This window comes from Dipodomys merriami, unplaced genomic scaffold, assembly GCF_024711535.1.
Source record: "Dipodomys merriami isolate MVZ:Mamm:240054 unplaced genomic scaffold, mDipMer1.0.p SCAF_348, whole genome shotgun sequence".
Taxonomy (NCBI): domain Eukaryota; kingdom Metazoa; phylum Chordata; class Mammalia; order Rodentia; family Heteromyidae; genus Dipodomys; species Dipodomys merriami.
Window position 1 is genome coordinate 941387 of NW_027205026.1, and position 14658 is coordinate 956044.

At 65.8% G+C, this 14658-nt stretch overlaps 1 protein-coding gene across 1 annotated transcript in view; it reads left to right on the forward strand.

Annotated features, from left to right (window-relative positions):
• LOC138803781 (piezo-type mechanosensitive ion channel component 1-like) overlaps positions 1 to 14658 on the forward strand; it is a 58901-nt gene that overhangs the window by 28701 nt on the left and 15542 nt on the right. The window contains exons 3-21 of the mRNA XM_069987864.1: positions 4928 to 5050; positions 5711 to 5753; positions 5917 to 6055; positions 8387 to 8555; positions 8678 to 8891; positions 8991 to 9162; positions 9248 to 9358; positions 9426 to 9513; positions 10240 to 10340; positions 10633 to 10893; positions 11558 to 11669; positions 11751 to 11929; positions 12008 to 12156; positions 12257 to 12439; positions 12705 to 12799; positions 13087 to 13247; positions 13330 to 13506; positions 13844 to 13969; positions 14057 to 14257. Coding sequence (XP_069843965.1) covers positions 4928 to 5050; positions 5711 to 5753; positions 5917 to 6055; positions 8387 to 8555; positions 8678 to 8891; positions 8991 to 9162; positions 9248 to 9358; positions 9426 to 9513; positions 10240 to 10340; positions 10633 to 10893; positions 11558 to 11669; positions 11751 to 11929; positions 12008 to 12156; positions 12257 to 12439; positions 12705 to 12799; positions 13087 to 13247; positions 13330 to 13506; positions 13844 to 13969; positions 14057 to 14257 — 2804 coding nt within the window. The remainder of the gene's footprint in view (positions 1 to 4927; positions 5051 to 5710; positions 5754 to 5916; positions 6056 to 8386; positions 8556 to 8677; positions 8892 to 8990; positions 9163 to 9247; positions 9359 to 9425; positions 9514 to 10239; positions 10341 to 10632; positions 10894 to 11557; positions 11670 to 11750; positions 11930 to 12007; positions 12157 to 12256; positions 12440 to 12704; positions 12800 to 13086; positions 13248 to 13329; positions 13507 to 13843; positions 13970 to 14056; positions 14258 to 14658) is intronic.

The following is a 14658-nucleotide window of genomic DNA, read 5'->3' on the forward strand; positions in this document are numbered from 1 at the left end:
GGAAAGCAGCTGAGGCCAGCAGGGGACACCCGGGGCTCACCGAGGACACTCAGGCCTGGGCACTGCCTTCTGGGTGGTGCTGGCCACCTTAGCGCCTGGGTGAATGGGCTTCCTGTGGCTGCTGGGCTGAGTCACCACCCCACCCTGGGGCTGTGGAGCCACAGCTGACTCCTGATCCTGACTGCTCGTCGGTTGGTAGAACCCAAGGTCGGGGCAGCGGTCGGGCTGGACTGGCTTGCTCTTCCTTTTAGCTTTCTTTTGCTTGTTTTTCATCTGTTTGTGCTTTTTGTTTGGCTTTTGGGTGGTTATTTGGAAATAAGAGTCTCACGGACTTTCTTGTCTGGTCTGGCTTCAAACTGTGATCCTCAGCTCTCCTTCTGAGTAGCTAGGATTACAGGTGTGAGCCTCCCATACCTGGCTTGATTTTGTTTTTGTGCTAAGGTTTGAACAAAGGGTCTCAAACTTGCTAGGCCGGTACCCTACCACTTGACCCGCTCCCTCAGCCCTTCTCTCTCTCTCTCTCTCTCTCTCTCTCTCTCTCTCTCTCTCTCTCTCTCTCTCTCTCTCTCTCTCTCTCTCTCTCCCCCCTCCATCTCTCTGTCTCTCTCTCTCTCTGTCCCTGTCTCTCTCTGTCTCTCTCCCTCCCTCTCCGTCTCTCTCTCCCTCTCCGTCTGTCTTTGTCTCTCTCTCTCTTTCACTTTTCTTTTCTTTTTTTCTTTTGGTAGGTTGTAGGTAGGGCTTCAACCTGGCCTCAGCACTGTCCCTGACCTGTTTTTGCTCAAGGCTAGCACTCTATCCTTTTGAGCCACAGTGCTACTTGTGGTTTCGGGTGGCTATTTCTATTTGGAGATAAGTGTCTCACGGACTTTCCTGCCTGGGCTGTCTTGGAACCTCAGTCCTCAGACCTCAGCCTCCTGAGTAGCAGGGATGACAGACAGGCCTGAGCCTCCTGTGCCCAGCTGGGTCAGCTCTTTTTGCTTTAGGTTATTTTACAGATAGGCCCTTCTTGTGTGTGCGTTTCTAGCCAAGATACTAGACACACGCCCCCTGCTCATCCTATTGGCCGAGAGGAGGTCTTTCGTTAACTTTTAGCCCAGGCTGACGGGAACTTGAGTGGGAATCCTCCCGAAGCCCCTCCCAGGACCTGAGAGGACGGTGTGGGCGGCCAGCCAGCTGGGGTCTGGCTTTCTTGCCTCTTCTTCTGGCGAGAGGCACACGCACTCCTTCCTTCAAGATGGCTGCCCTTCCTCTTCTCTTAACACACTGAGGTGGTCTAGAACAGCCTTCCACATCAGCTCCGCTCTCAGCCGCCTTTGCTCACGTCTGCCTTAACCCGCATGAGATCATAGTCCCCAGGGGTGTGAGCTTAGCATTGTCCTGCTGGCCACAGGCAGAGGTCACCCCTCCCTAGCTTGGCCATCCCTCAGGCACCACCAGCCCAGAGGGCAGAACCAGGGGGCAGAAAGCAGAGGGAGGGCATTTGGGAGTCCAGCACAATCAGCACGCTGGGAGGCGGGGGGCGCGGGCCAGCCCTTCCCCCCTGCTGGCCTCACTGAATGCCACTTGCTCCTTCAATGTCTCGCACTGGAGACTCCCAATGTGGCAGCCAGCTCAGCCCTGTCCTCTGACATAGTGGCCGTCCAGTCTGGATTACGGGGGAGACCCTGACTCCCTGCCCCGTGCTCTGACGTGGTGGCCGTCCAGTCGGGGTTACGGGGGAGACCCCAACTCCCTGCCCCATGCTCTGACGTGGCCATCCAGCCTACCCAGGTGGGGATTACAGGGGAGACCCCGACTCCCTGCCCCATGCTCTGACATAGTGGCCGTCCAGTCAGGATTACAGGGGAGACCCCGACTCCCTGCCCCATGCTCTGATGTGGCCGTCCAGTCAGGATTACAGGGGAGACCCTGACTCCCTGCCCCATGCGCTGACGTGGTGTCCGTCCAGTCGGGGTTACAGGGGAGACCCCGACTCCCTGCCCCATGCTCTGATGTGGCCATCCAGTCAGGATTACAGGGGAGACCCGGACTCCCTGCCCCATGCTCTGACGTGGCCATCCAGTCAGGATTACAGGGGAGACCCCGACTCCCTGCCCCATGCTCTGACGTGGTGGCCGTCCAGTCAGGATTACAGGGGAGACCCCGACTCCCTGCCCCATGCTCTGACGTGGTGGCCGTCCAGTCAGGATTACAGGGGAGACCCCGACTCCCTGCCCTGTCCTCTGACGTGGTGGCCGTCCAGTCGGGGTTACAGGGGAGACCCCGACTCCCTGCCCTGTCCTCTGACATGGTGGCCGTCCAGTCGGGGTTACAGCTGTCCCATGCTGTCTGTGTGTCGCTCTCCAGCCTCAGAGACCCTCCGGGGGTTTTTCCAGGCGTGAGAGAGGAAAATGTGAAGCAGAACGGTGTGGAGTATCCTGTGTGGGTTTATGACTTGTGCAGCTGCAGGCCTTGGCAGCGGTCATGGGGGAAGGCTGACGTTGCCTGGCCGCGTCCCCTGACCTCTGGGTGGGAGGGGGCGGGGGGGGCTGGCAGGGGCTGGCTTGGGCCCTGTGCCCAGACAGGCCCTGGGCCTGGTGTCCAGCCACCTGCTTGTGACTGACCCCTGCTGGGACTCGTCCTGCCTGCCAGGGTGCTCGCGCCAGGAGGGCCCCCCCACCCCCCCCACCCCTGTCTATCTCCCTTTCCCACGGGGATGGCCGGGCCTCACCACCCTGCCCAGGCTCGACTGGTACCCCTCACTGACATGACGCAGAGCGGGACGGCCCAGCCTAGCCCTGCGCAGCTCCGAGACCCTCCCCTCCCACCCGCCCCCTCCCAGCCCCTCCCCTCCCACCCGCCCCCTCCCAGCCCCTCCCCTCCCACCCGCCCCCCTCCCAGCCCCTCCCCTCCCACCTGACCCCCTCCGAGCCCCTCCCATCCCACCCGCCCCCTCCCAGCCCCTCCCCTCCCACCCGCCCCCCTCCGAGCCCTCCCCTCCCACCCGCCCCCCTCCCAGCCCCTCCCCTCCCACCCGCCCCCCTCCCAGCCCTCCCCTCCCACCCGCCCCCTCCCATCCCACCCACCCTCCTTCGAGCCCCTCCCATCCCATCTTGCCCGCCCCCACCCGAGCCCCTGTGGTCCTGGCAGCGGCTTGGCCTCTGCCCAGCAGCGTTAAGACCTCCTGCTGCTCAGCTCAGTGAGCAGAACCCCAGCCCAGGGCTCTGCCCAGGCAGAGGCTTGCCCCTGGGGCTGCGGCTCAGGAGCTGGGGCCGGGGCCTGGCGAGTGGCAGGCGTGTTGCTCCTCGGGGCTTCCTCTGCTGCTGAGCACCGCTCCCCCTTCGCTGGCTGCGTCCCCCTTCACCTCCTTCCAGCGTGGGGCAAAGGATGCGTGGGGAGGCGGGGGAGGGGGGCTCCTGCAGTCATGTGCACACAGTTGAGTCAAACGGGCCTCCCGTACGCTGGCAGCCCGGCCCGGCCCTGCACGTCTGCCAACCGGCCCTGGAGAGGTCTGGAGCTGGCCTCGGCCTGGCGCCTGTGCCCGGAGGGCGGGGTGCGGTCGCGGAAGGCGGGGCTGCTGCTGCTTCCTGGGGTGGGGGAGGGCAGGGCCGGCTGGCAGGGTCTGCGGACCTCCAGTGTCCAGGCCCAGTGAGGCCCTGACTGGCTGCCAAAAGGACCTGCCCCGGCCACTTCCTGTTTCCCCTTCCATCCATCTGTTTTCTCAGCTGAGCCCCTGCCCTCCACCAAGCTGGCCAGCCCCACGGGGTCACCCAGCGGCTCAGGGACGGAGGCCGCCGGGCCGGGTGGCCCGGCCTCCCGGTGTCCGCAGGGCAGGCGTCCCCGTCAGCCAGCTCGAGCTGTGGAGATGAAGGGGAAGGTGGGCGCCCGGGCCGTGGGCGTGCTCCGCGGGTTCTCTGCATCGGTTTGTCCGTCTGAATGAGAGGGAGCAGGCGCGGGGCGGGGAGGCCTGCGGTGGGGGAGGCCCACCTCGCACGTCTGGTCATCACAGGGCTTCTGGCTGAGAAGTGGACTCCGGCCTCGCTGGCCAGGGTCACTGCAGGGCTGCCACCACCCACCCACTTCTTGACTCACTGGGGTGCAACAGCAGTGGGGGAGGGTAAAGTCCCCCACCCATCTTCCCTCCCCCAGACCCTACATCCAGGCTCTGTAGGGACTGACCACGGGGGCCTGTGTACCAGGCTGCTCCCCACCTTCTACGCCTTAAAATAAGTCTTATTTGGGGCTGGGAAGGTGGCTGAGTGGTAGAGCGCTTGCCTTGCATGCCTGAGGCCCTGGGTTCGATTCCTCAGCACCACATAAGCAAAAAGAAAAAAAGCCAGAAGTGGCGCTGTGGCTCAAGTGGTAGAGCGCTAGCCTTGAGCTGAAAAGCCGAGGGACAGCGCCCAGGCCCAGAGTTCAGGCCCCACGACCGGATTCCCCCAAAAAAAGTCTTATTTGAGACAAGGTCTCACTCTGTAGCAGAGGCTGCCTTTGAACTCATGATCTTCAGTCTCCAGATTGCAGGTATCTGTTTGCAAGGCAGGTAGATCTTTGCTGGGTCAATGGAAACAGTTGTGTCTCTGGGAGCCAGGGGTTCTTCCTGCCTGTTCTCTGTGCTCCCAGAGAGCAGCGAGCAAACAGGAGCCCTGTGGGTCGGGCTGTGGGTCGGGCTGCCCTCCCTCGCTGTGCGGCCTGGGGCCGGTCACTTCCCCAGCCTGTGCCGTGTCCTCATCGGCGTCAGGTCACAGCAGCATCGTCCGATGGCTGCCAGGAGAGGCGCGGTGCCCGAGGGCTGTGTAGCCTGTGCCGCGTACCTGTCACTCTGGTCACAGAAGACGTTGGCTGTGGTTCAGACGCCACGGCCGTCCTCCTGCCCCTCCATGTCGCCTGCGCCCCTGGCCATGTCCCTGCCTGCCCTTCCAGCCTCACCCCAGCCTGTCTGCCTCAGGTCACACAGGCCGCCTCCTCCGTGCCCTGCTCTGCCTCAGCCTCCTCTTCCTGGCGGCTCACCTGGTCTTCCAGATCTGTCTGCACACTGTGCCCCGCCTGGACCAGCTCCTAGAGCAAAGCTGTGAGTTGCCACGGGGCAGGGGTGTGTCTGTGTGTCTGTGTCTGTGGCTGGAAGGAGCAGCGTAGCCTCTCAGGCAGACCCTCGGGTCTGCTCGGGAAGGCTGAGCCGACCCCGGCAGGCTCCCGGCCTCACCCATCATGTCTGGCCATGGTTTATGTCCAGCGCAGGTTTTCTGGGGGCTGATCCGGGTCTTGGGCGTCCAGGCTTGAAGGCAGCCTTCGGGCCCCTGCGCCCGGCCCAGCACAGGTCTGCGTGTGGCTGTGCAGCCGGGCGGCTCCAGCACCTTCCTTCCACGTGTGAACCGAGCCTCGGCTCCAGACAAGACGGGGTCTGACGCCAGCCCCTCCCCACACTTCCTCCACACACAGCCCGGCGTCCCGCAATGCCACGCAGGCTGGGGCCCCGCCCTGGGGCTTTGCCCTGCTCGTTAACCACTGAGATGTCTGGGCCTCTCTGCACCCTGAGGTTCAGCCGCGGCTACTTCCAACCCTGCCCTGCTACATCGCCCATCCGGGCCCAGCACCGCTGCCCTGCCCCCCGCCACCGGCCGTCCCCCGGCTAGGCCTCCGTTTCCCCATCAGTGAAGGCCGGAGGGGGGCTAGGCGTCTGAGCCCCTTGCTGTCTTGCTGTCCTGCCTGACCGGTCCCTCACTCTCTGCAGGCAGCCGCTGGGAGAACATCTCTCGACATGTCGGGGTCACAAGGTAAGACCCCGTGGGCTGCCTGGGGCTTCTCAGTCCAAGGGCGGTTCTGGAACCGCGATCTGGGGTCCTCGCGGACCAGCCTGTGTGTTCTCGGGGCAGCCGCTCCCCTTCCCGGCCCTGCCCCCCCCCCGTGCTGACCATAGGCCCTCCCTGCCCTCCACAGACTGGACCTGAAGGACATTCCCAACACGCTCCGGCTGGTGGCCCCCGACCTGGGCATCCTCGTGGTCTCTGCGGTCTGCCTGGGTCTCTGCGGGCACCTCACGAGGAAAGCGCGGCAGAGCCGGCACACCCGCGAGCCGGTGAGCGGCGGGACACTGGGCGGAGGCTCGGTGACACTGGGCAGAGGCTCGGTGAGCGGTAGCACTGGGCAGAGGCTCGGTGACACTGGGCAGAGGCTCGGTGAGCGGCGGCACTGGGCAGAGGCTTGGTGACACTGGGCAGAGGCTCGGTGAGCAGTGGCACTGGGCAGAGGCTCGGTGAGCGGTGGCACTGGGCAGAGGCTCGGTGACACCGGGCAGAGACTCGGTGAGCGGCGGCACTGGGCAGAGGCAGCTCCCAGGGCTGCTTTAAGCCTCTCTCTTCAAGCGCTCGAGAATAGTCATGGAGGTGCTTATGTGCTGGGTTTGAAGAGGGATGCAGGAGGAAAGGGAGCGTTCTGGTCCATTGCTGAGCCCCAACCATGTGGTTACTCTTTTCTTTTTTCTTTTTTGTCAATCCTGGTCTTGAACTCAGGGCCTGAGCTGCTTTGGCTCAAGGCTAGCACTCTACCACGAGCCACACACCGCTTCTGGCTTCTTCTATGCATGCGGTGCTGAGGACGCCATGCATGCGAGGCGAGCACTCTCCCCAAGCCACACTCCCAGCCCGTTATTTACTCGAGACCAGTTCCTGCTAGGAATCCCACCCTGGGCAGAATCAGCCAGGGAGCCATGACTCTGCTTGTGGGAAATGTCGCTCAGGGATTAGCTCAGCTGGAAGGTGGGACAGGTGCCGGTGGCCACAGCAGAGCCACGGCCCTGAGGACCAGGCAGGGCCCAACCTCACTGCTGGGCCACCGAGCCCAGCACCACAGGCACGGGGGCTGTGCCCTGGGTGTGCCCTTGGTGGCCTCTCGCCCTGCCTGTAAGCTGTGCCTCCAGCCCCACCCCAGCCTTGGCCTGCTAGCGCGGTGGCTAGGACTGCCCCAGGATTTACGACAGTCCAGGTGTTCTGGCGCAGGCCCCCGGCCCCAGCGTGCGTTTATCCACAGCTGACGCTTGCTGGGCCTTGCGTTCCGTCCAGAGAGGGGAGGAGGCTGGCGGCGGGCACAGAGCAGGTCAGCAGCCCAGTGGGCCTCACTGCCCGCCACGGGGTGGCCTCGGACGCCCCGACTCTCGGGCGCAGCCCCGATCTTCCCACACCTGCAGTCACACATTTGTCACGGACTTCTCCGGGAGGTTTCCCAGGCCTGGAGTCACGCGTTTGTCACAGGCTTCTTGGCTGTGGGCGAGGGCCGATCCCAGCGGGCGTGGCCTCAGCCTTGCTGTTCCCGCTGCCTCTATGCTCAGGGCTCCGCCCTCCAGTCTCCAGGTCTGGCCTCCCTCTTCTCTGCCTCTGTGGTCTCCAGGCCTCGCCCCCTGCCTCAGCCCCAGCCTGAGGCCAGACCTGCCGGCTTCCACCCCGACTTCACCGCGGGGCCTGGGCCGCCTGGCGCCGAGCTAGCGCACTCAGCCTGGGCACCTGCATCCTCTCTGCGCAGGGCCCAGCTGGGCCTGGGCTGCCAGCCCCCGGCCAGAGCCAGCACAGCTGATGAAGTTCCTGTTCTTTTCCAGCATGTCCTGGCCTTCCCCGGGTTCTGGGAAATAGAAAGTTCTGTTCTGGGAACCCTCTATCAGGGCCAGGGGAGGCGGGTCCCATCGGGTCCAGGTCAGCCCCAAGTAACGGCTGACTTCCTCCTAAGCAGTTGGCCACCTCCATCCTGCTGGCAAGGGCGGGAAGCTGTGCCCCGTGTGTGGCTGCGTTGTCTGAGGGGTGGGGAAGGGCGCAGGCAGAGCAGCTGGGGGCCCCGCAAGCGGCCCCCGGCCCCCAGCTGGGCGGCAAGTCTAAAAATGCCCTGTAAACTACAGTGCACGTGGCACCCACGCCCGACGCGTGTGCAGTGCGCACAGCCCGCTACTCCCCTCCGTCCTCCTAAAAATGCCCATCTGGGAGCTGCTTTGGGGACAGATTCGAGAATCTGTGGCTGCCCTGTCTCCTGGGGCTAGCCTGCATGGTTGTGTGTGCCAGGTCTTGGCAGGGCAGTGGCCGGTGGGCTGGGCCAAGCACCCCCAGGAAGGCCCGCAAGGCAGAGCTGGAATGAGGAAGGAGGCTGTGCGGCTGACTTCCGGTGGAAGACAGCGGGTTGGTGCTTGGGGCGGTTGTAGGCCCAGTGATTTTGTAGGGGCAGGTGAGGTGGGGCAGAGGACCACACGCCTGACCCCCCTCTCCTGACCCCCACCCCTGACCCCTCCCCTTCCCTCCCCTCCCCGCCCCTGATGACCCTCACCGCCCTCCCTTGACCGTCCTCCCCTCCCCACCCCTGATGACCCTCGCGGCCCTCCCCTGGCCGCCCTCCCCTGACCGCCCTCCTGCCCCTCCCCTGACACCAGCAGGACACTGAGGAGGCGGAGGGGGACGGTGAGCCCCCGGCAGGCCCACAGGAGGCCTCTGCAGCGGGACCCAGGCGCAGGCTGTGGCTCGCCCCCCGGTTCTGGGTCACCGCGCACTGGCTGTTGGTGGCCGCCGGGCGGATGCTGGCCATCACACTGCTGGCGCTGGCAGGTACCTGAGGGGCGGGCGGGGGCGGGGATCCTGGGCTGGCCAGCGCTGGGGCCGCTCCCTGCGCTCCCTCCCCGCCGGCCGTTGGCTGGTGGACGCCAGCGTACCTCGCCTCCGCCCTGCAGGGATCGCCCAACCCTCGGCCTTCTCTAGCGTCTACCTGCTGCTCTTCCTGTCCATCTGCACCTGGTGGGCCTGCCACTTTCCCATCAGCCCCCTGGGCTTCAGCGCGCTCTGCGTCATGGTGAGCTGCTTTAGCGCCGGCCATCTCCTCTGCCTCTACTGCTACCAGATGCCCATTGCACAGGCTCTCCTCCCGCCGGACGGCCTCTGTGCCAGGTGAGGGCTCCCGAACCGCCTCGGTCCTGCCCTGGCCTGTCCGAGTCTTGGCTGCACCATCTCTGGGCCTGTGGTCAGTGACATGCCCTCTCTGGGCAGGTTGTTCGGTCTCAAGGACTTTGTGGGTCCCACCAACTGCTCCAGTCCCAATGCCCTGGTGCTGAACACCAGCCACGACTGGCCGGACTATGTGAGCCCCGGCATCCTGCTGCTGCTCTACTACACGGTCACCTCGCTCCTGAAGCTTCGTCAGCGTCGCCCCTTGGACCAGGTGAGCACCTCTTACCCCACCTCGCATGCCGGGGTCTGCGCAGCCTGCTGGAGGTGTGGGCTGAGCTCGGGGCCATGACTTGCAGAGGAAGGAAGTGGCCAGCGAGGATGAGCAACATGATCTGGAGCTGGATCAGCTGGAGCGGGGGACCCAGGGCCAGCCCGGCGCTGCCGCTGGAGATGGGGAGGCCACGCAGGTGAGCAAGTGGCCAAGCGGGTGTGCCGGCCACCTGCGGCGGCCCGCTCACCCACCTCTCCTCACAGTGCCCAGTGCCCACGTCCACGGGGCCCGACACCAGCAGCTGCATTGTGCATGACCTGACCGGCCAGAGCCCCATCCGGCAGCGACCCAGTGAGTAGGCGCTCTTGAAGCCAGGGTGTCTGGATCCCTCTCCACCTGTGGGCAGGGCTGGTGCTGCCCCCCAGTGGCCGCCAGGTCCTCTGCACTCTCTAGCCTTCCCATGCTGTGCCCTCGAGGCCATCTGCAGCCATGTAGCTGCTCCCGGCACACTGGGGGGGGGGGGGGGTCTCCAGCATCCCCTGGACCACGGCACGCGCTGGGGGTCTCCAGCATCCCCTGGACCACGGCACGCGCTGGGGGTCTCCAGCATCCCCTGGACCACGGCACGCGCTGGGGGTCTCCAGCATCCCCTGGACCACGGCACGCGCTGGGGGTCTCCAGCATCCCCTGGACCACGGCACGCGCTGGGGGTCTCCAGCATCCCCTGGACCACGTGGCCCCGGGAGAAGCAGCTGCGGGAGGCTGTTCCCCACAGTGCCGTGGAGAGGGCTGGGAACGGTGCCTGGGTTTCTTTCCTCACTGTGAGCTTTGTTCTCTGTTGTGGGATTTGTCCCCTGTTGAAGTGTACGTGGTCACGGGCCCTCCGTGGGAAGGGGGTAGGATGGTCCTGTGTATCCTGGCCCTTCAGGGCCTTGTAAAGCGCGGACAGCAGGGCTGTTTCCTGCTCCGTGCTCCGCCCTGGCCATGCGCTGGGCCACACTGCTCGCAGGCAGCACCGTGGGGCCTCGTGGGCTGTGGGAGTAGACCCCCAGGTGCCAGCCTCTGCCCCGCCCCTAGTGCACCCCAGGCTGGCTCAGCCGAGAGAGACGTCGCCGCTGCACGGCCTGGGCCACCTCATCATGAACCAGAGCTACGTGTGCGCCCTCATCGCCATGATGGTGAGAGGGGGAGCCTGGGGCTCCCCGAGGTCCCCCAAGGTCCCCCGAGGTCCCCTGAGGTTCCCGAGGGACGGTGCGCTGAGAGGGGCCGGGGCGGGGCTGGAGACAGGCCCAGCATCCGTCCAGCAGACACGGGCTCCGACTGCTGCACAGGGAGCTGCCTGTGTGTGTGTGCGTGTGTGTGCACACGTGCGTGCGTGCGTGCGTGCCTCACTAGGACCTGTCTGCGTTGGTGGGCCGGGGATCTGGACCGGGCACCCTAGGCAGCCCCTGCCCATGCCCTTCCGCCCAGGTGTGGAGCATCACCTACCACAGCTGGCTGACCTTTGTGCTGCTGCTCTGGGCCTGCCTCATCTGGACGGTGCGCAGCCGTCAACAGCTGGCCATGCTGTGCGCGCCCTTCCTCCTGCTCTACGGGCTGACGCTCTGCTGCCTGCGCTACGTGTGGGCCATGAAGCTGCGTCCCGAGCTGCCCACCACCCTGGGCCCCGTCAGCCTCCACCAGCTGGGGCTGCAGGACACTCGCTACCCCTGCCTGGACCTCGGCGCCATGGTACGTACGTCGCTACGTCGGATGGTGCGCCTGAGGTGAGGTCTGCTCCTGACCTGCTCGCTCGGTTGGGTAGAAACTCCAGGCGAGTAAGCTGTGTCCGGCAGTCACCTGTGGTACAGCGTCCTGGCCAGGCCCCATGGCCACGCAGACGTTGGTGCTGTGTGCTGAATGTTGCTGCGCTCTGGGGGCCAGCCCTGTCCTCTGGGATGTAGTACCGTGTGCATCACAGCCTGTGTGCTACCCCGGTCTCTGGCACTTGTGCCAGGTCAGGGTGTCCAGGCCACCTGGAGAGGGATGTCCCCAGGAAAGACAGGAGAATACCAGCGCCTTTGTGTCTGCCACCAGGCCCACTGACTATAATAATTCCATTGTGAGACTCGGGAGCCTCTGCACACTTAGGAGTGTTTTAATGTGCATGTGTGTGCGTCTGTGTGATGAAACTGAATGTGAGAACCTGCAACCTCATGTGCATCATTTCGTGTGAGCACGTGCTCATCTGTATGAGTGTGTCAGACATGACCGTGTATGTGCCCGTCCCCATGAGGACCCATGTGTGAGTGTGTAGAGAGGTGACTGGGTGAGCGAGGTCCTCTGTGGTGCCGGGTCGCTGGGCCGGGCTCTTGGGTGAGGCCTGGGTCCTGGAAGCCCCCTGTACTTGTTGCAGCTGCTCTACATGCTGACCTTCTGGCTCCTGCTGCGCCAGTTTGTGAAGGAGAAGCTGCTGAAGAGGGCGAAGCCGGCCGCCGCGCTGTTGGAGGTCACGGTGGCCGACACAGGTGAGAGGCGGGCCGAGGCGGGTGGCCGGCACGGGCCCCTGGTCGCCCGAGACCATCCTCTCCCTCCGGCCCGGCCCCCAGAGCCCACGCGGATGCAGGTACTGCTCCGGAGCCTGGGGGAGCTGGTCACGGGCATCTACGCCAAGTACTGGATCTACGTGTGCGCCGGCATGTTCATCGTGGTCAGCTTCGCCGGCCGCCTGGTGGTCTACAAGATCGTCTACATGTTCCTCTTCCTCCTGTGCCTCACCTTGTTCCAGGTGCCTGGAGGGCCGCACCGGCCGGCGGGGGGCTGAGGTGCAGCCCCCCACGCCCGGCTCACAGCCCCCCGCCCGCAGGTCTACTACAGCCTGTGGCGGAAGCTGCTGCGCGTGTTCTGGTGGCTCGTGGTGGCCTACACCATGCTGGTGCTCATCGCCGTGTACACCTTCCAGTTCCAGGACTTCCCCGCTTACTGGCGCAACCTGACCGGCTTCACGGATGAGCAGTGGGTCCAGGCCCCGGCACGCCCGCGCCCTTCCGCCCGCCGCGGCCGCGGCGGACCCTGGGTCCGGCTGGCCGGGGCACTGACGGGCCTCTCCCGCCAGGCTGGGGGACCTGGGCCTGGAGCAGTTCAGTGTGTCGGAGCTCTTCTCCAGCATCCTCATCCCCGGCTTCTTCCTGCTGGCCTGCATCCTGCAGCTGCACTACTTTCACCGGCCCTTCATGCAGCTCACCGACCTGGAGCACGTGTCCCCGCCCGGCACCCGGCGCGCACGCTGGGCCCGCAGGTGCGGTCCCGGGCCACGAGGGAGGTTCAGAGCCTGACCGTGGCTTCTGCCTTCCACATGGCCCTGTGGGGGTCAGGGGCATTAGATGGCGTGGGCCGGGTGCGGGGCCCGGGCTCAGGGACCACTCGGTCTAGGCAAAGGCCCCGCCACGTCCGGGGCCCATGCAGCCATCCTGGCCACCGCGTGGGGAGCTCGGCGGGGCATGTGGAGGAGGAGGAGGCTGGGGCAGGCCGGCAGTGACCGCTGGCTCTGGACTCTTGTCCAGGCAGGACACCGTGAGTGAGACCCCTCTGCTGCAGCAGGAAGAGGAGCTGGCCTTCAGGGAGGATGGCCCCCTCCACACCTCACAGGCCGCTGAGGGTGAGGGAGCCGCCGCCAGCCCGAGCCCTGGCCTGGGTCTCCGGTGCCAATCCTGCTGTGGGCCTGGAGGCTGGTCTCCCTCACTGTCCTCCCCCTTCCCCTCATGCCCCCCACCGTCCCTCCCTCCCCCTGACAGTCCCCCTCCCCCCTCACCGTCCCCTCCCCCTCACTGTCCCTCCCTCCCCCTCACTGTCCCTCCTCCCCCCTCACAATCTCCCCTCCCCCTCACCATCCCTCCCCCTCACCATCCCCCCATCCCCCTCATGCCCCCTCACTTCCTGCAACAGGTTCAGTCAGCAAGTGGGGCCTGGTGGCCGAGCGGCTGCTGGACCTTGCGGCCAGCTTCTCGGATGCCCTCTCTCGCGTGCAAGTGTTCGTGCGCCGTCTGCTGGAGCTGCACGTCTTCAAGCTGGTGGCCCTGTACACCGTCTGGGTGGCCCTGCGGGAGGTGAGTGCGGGTGGCCGGACGTCCCTCGAGTCGCGCCCTGGGTGCTGCTGGTCCCCGCTGCCCGCCGCCTCCCCCCACGCAGGTGTCGGTGATGAACCTGCTGCTGGTGGTGCTGTGGGCCTTCGCCACGCCCTACCCCCGCTTCCGGCCCATGGCCTCCTGCCTGTCCACCGTGTGGACCTGCATCATCATCGTGTGCAAGATGCTCTACCAGCTCAAGGTCGTCAGCCCCCACGAGTATTCCAGCAACTGCAGCCAGGTGCGGGCTCTCGGGGGAGGGGTCCACCCTGCCCGTGGGGCCTGGACCGTGAGCGCAGTGGAAGGAAGGGACCGACCTCGGGGCCAGGCCTGGGGCCGGGAAAGGCGCTCCCTGCGGCCCCATCCGGGGCTTTCTCTGCTCCACTGTCCTCCTCTTCCCGGGCATCTCTCTTCCCCCCCGGCGCTGGCTGTTTCCCAAATGTCCAGCTCCCTGTTAGGGTGGCTCCGGTTGCCAGTCCTGTCCGCCTGACCGGGTCAGCTGCTGTGTCTGCCTGGCGCTGATCTGGGAAGCGCTGGCGACCCCAGAGCGAGCGCTGACGCCCACCCCTCTCCAACAGCCCCTCCCCAACAGCACCAACCTGCTGGCCGCGGAGATCAAGCAGTCCTTGCTGTACCGCGGGCCCGTTGACCCAGCCAATTGGTTTGGGGTGCGGAAGGGCTTCCCCAACCTGGGCTACATCCAGGTGAGCTGCGGGGTCGGCAGCCAGGCGGTCCGCCCCGGAGGCTTCCCGAGGGTCCCCGTGACAGCTGCTGAACCCCTTCCCCTGCAGAACCACCTGCAGGTGCTGCTGCTGCTCGTGTTTGAGGCCATGGTGTACCGGCGCCAGGAACATTACCGCCGGCAGCACCAGCAGGTCCCGCTGCCCGCCCAGGCCGTGTGTGCCGACGGCAGCCGCCAGCAGCTGGACCAGGACCTGCTCAGCTGCCTCAAGTACTTCATCAACTTCTTCTTCTACAAGTTTGGGCTGGAGGTGAGACGGAGCGTCCACGCCTCGTTCCCCTGCGGGGCATGTGACTCGCAGGCCAAGGGGCCGCGTGGGCACGGGCTGCGCTGGGAGGCCTCGAGGGGGCTCCCCAGGACGGAAGCGAGGCCGTGGTGCCCAGGGAGGCGAGGGAGGCTGGGCCTTCCCATCAGGGGCCGGGTGAGGCTGTCCAGTGTCTTAGAGCCCACTGCCTGAGCCTGCTTGCTCCAAGCGTGGTGGAGACACATCTAGCTTTGACAGCCCTGGGAGAGCAGGTCGGGTCCTCCCAAGCCGGGGTGTGGGCCCCCAGGGTGCCCTGCACGAGACGGGAGCTGCTCCCGGCGTGCATCTCTGGGGGTCCTCACAAGCCGGGGGCCCTGCATCACGCCCCTCCGCGTCTCCCCTCTTCC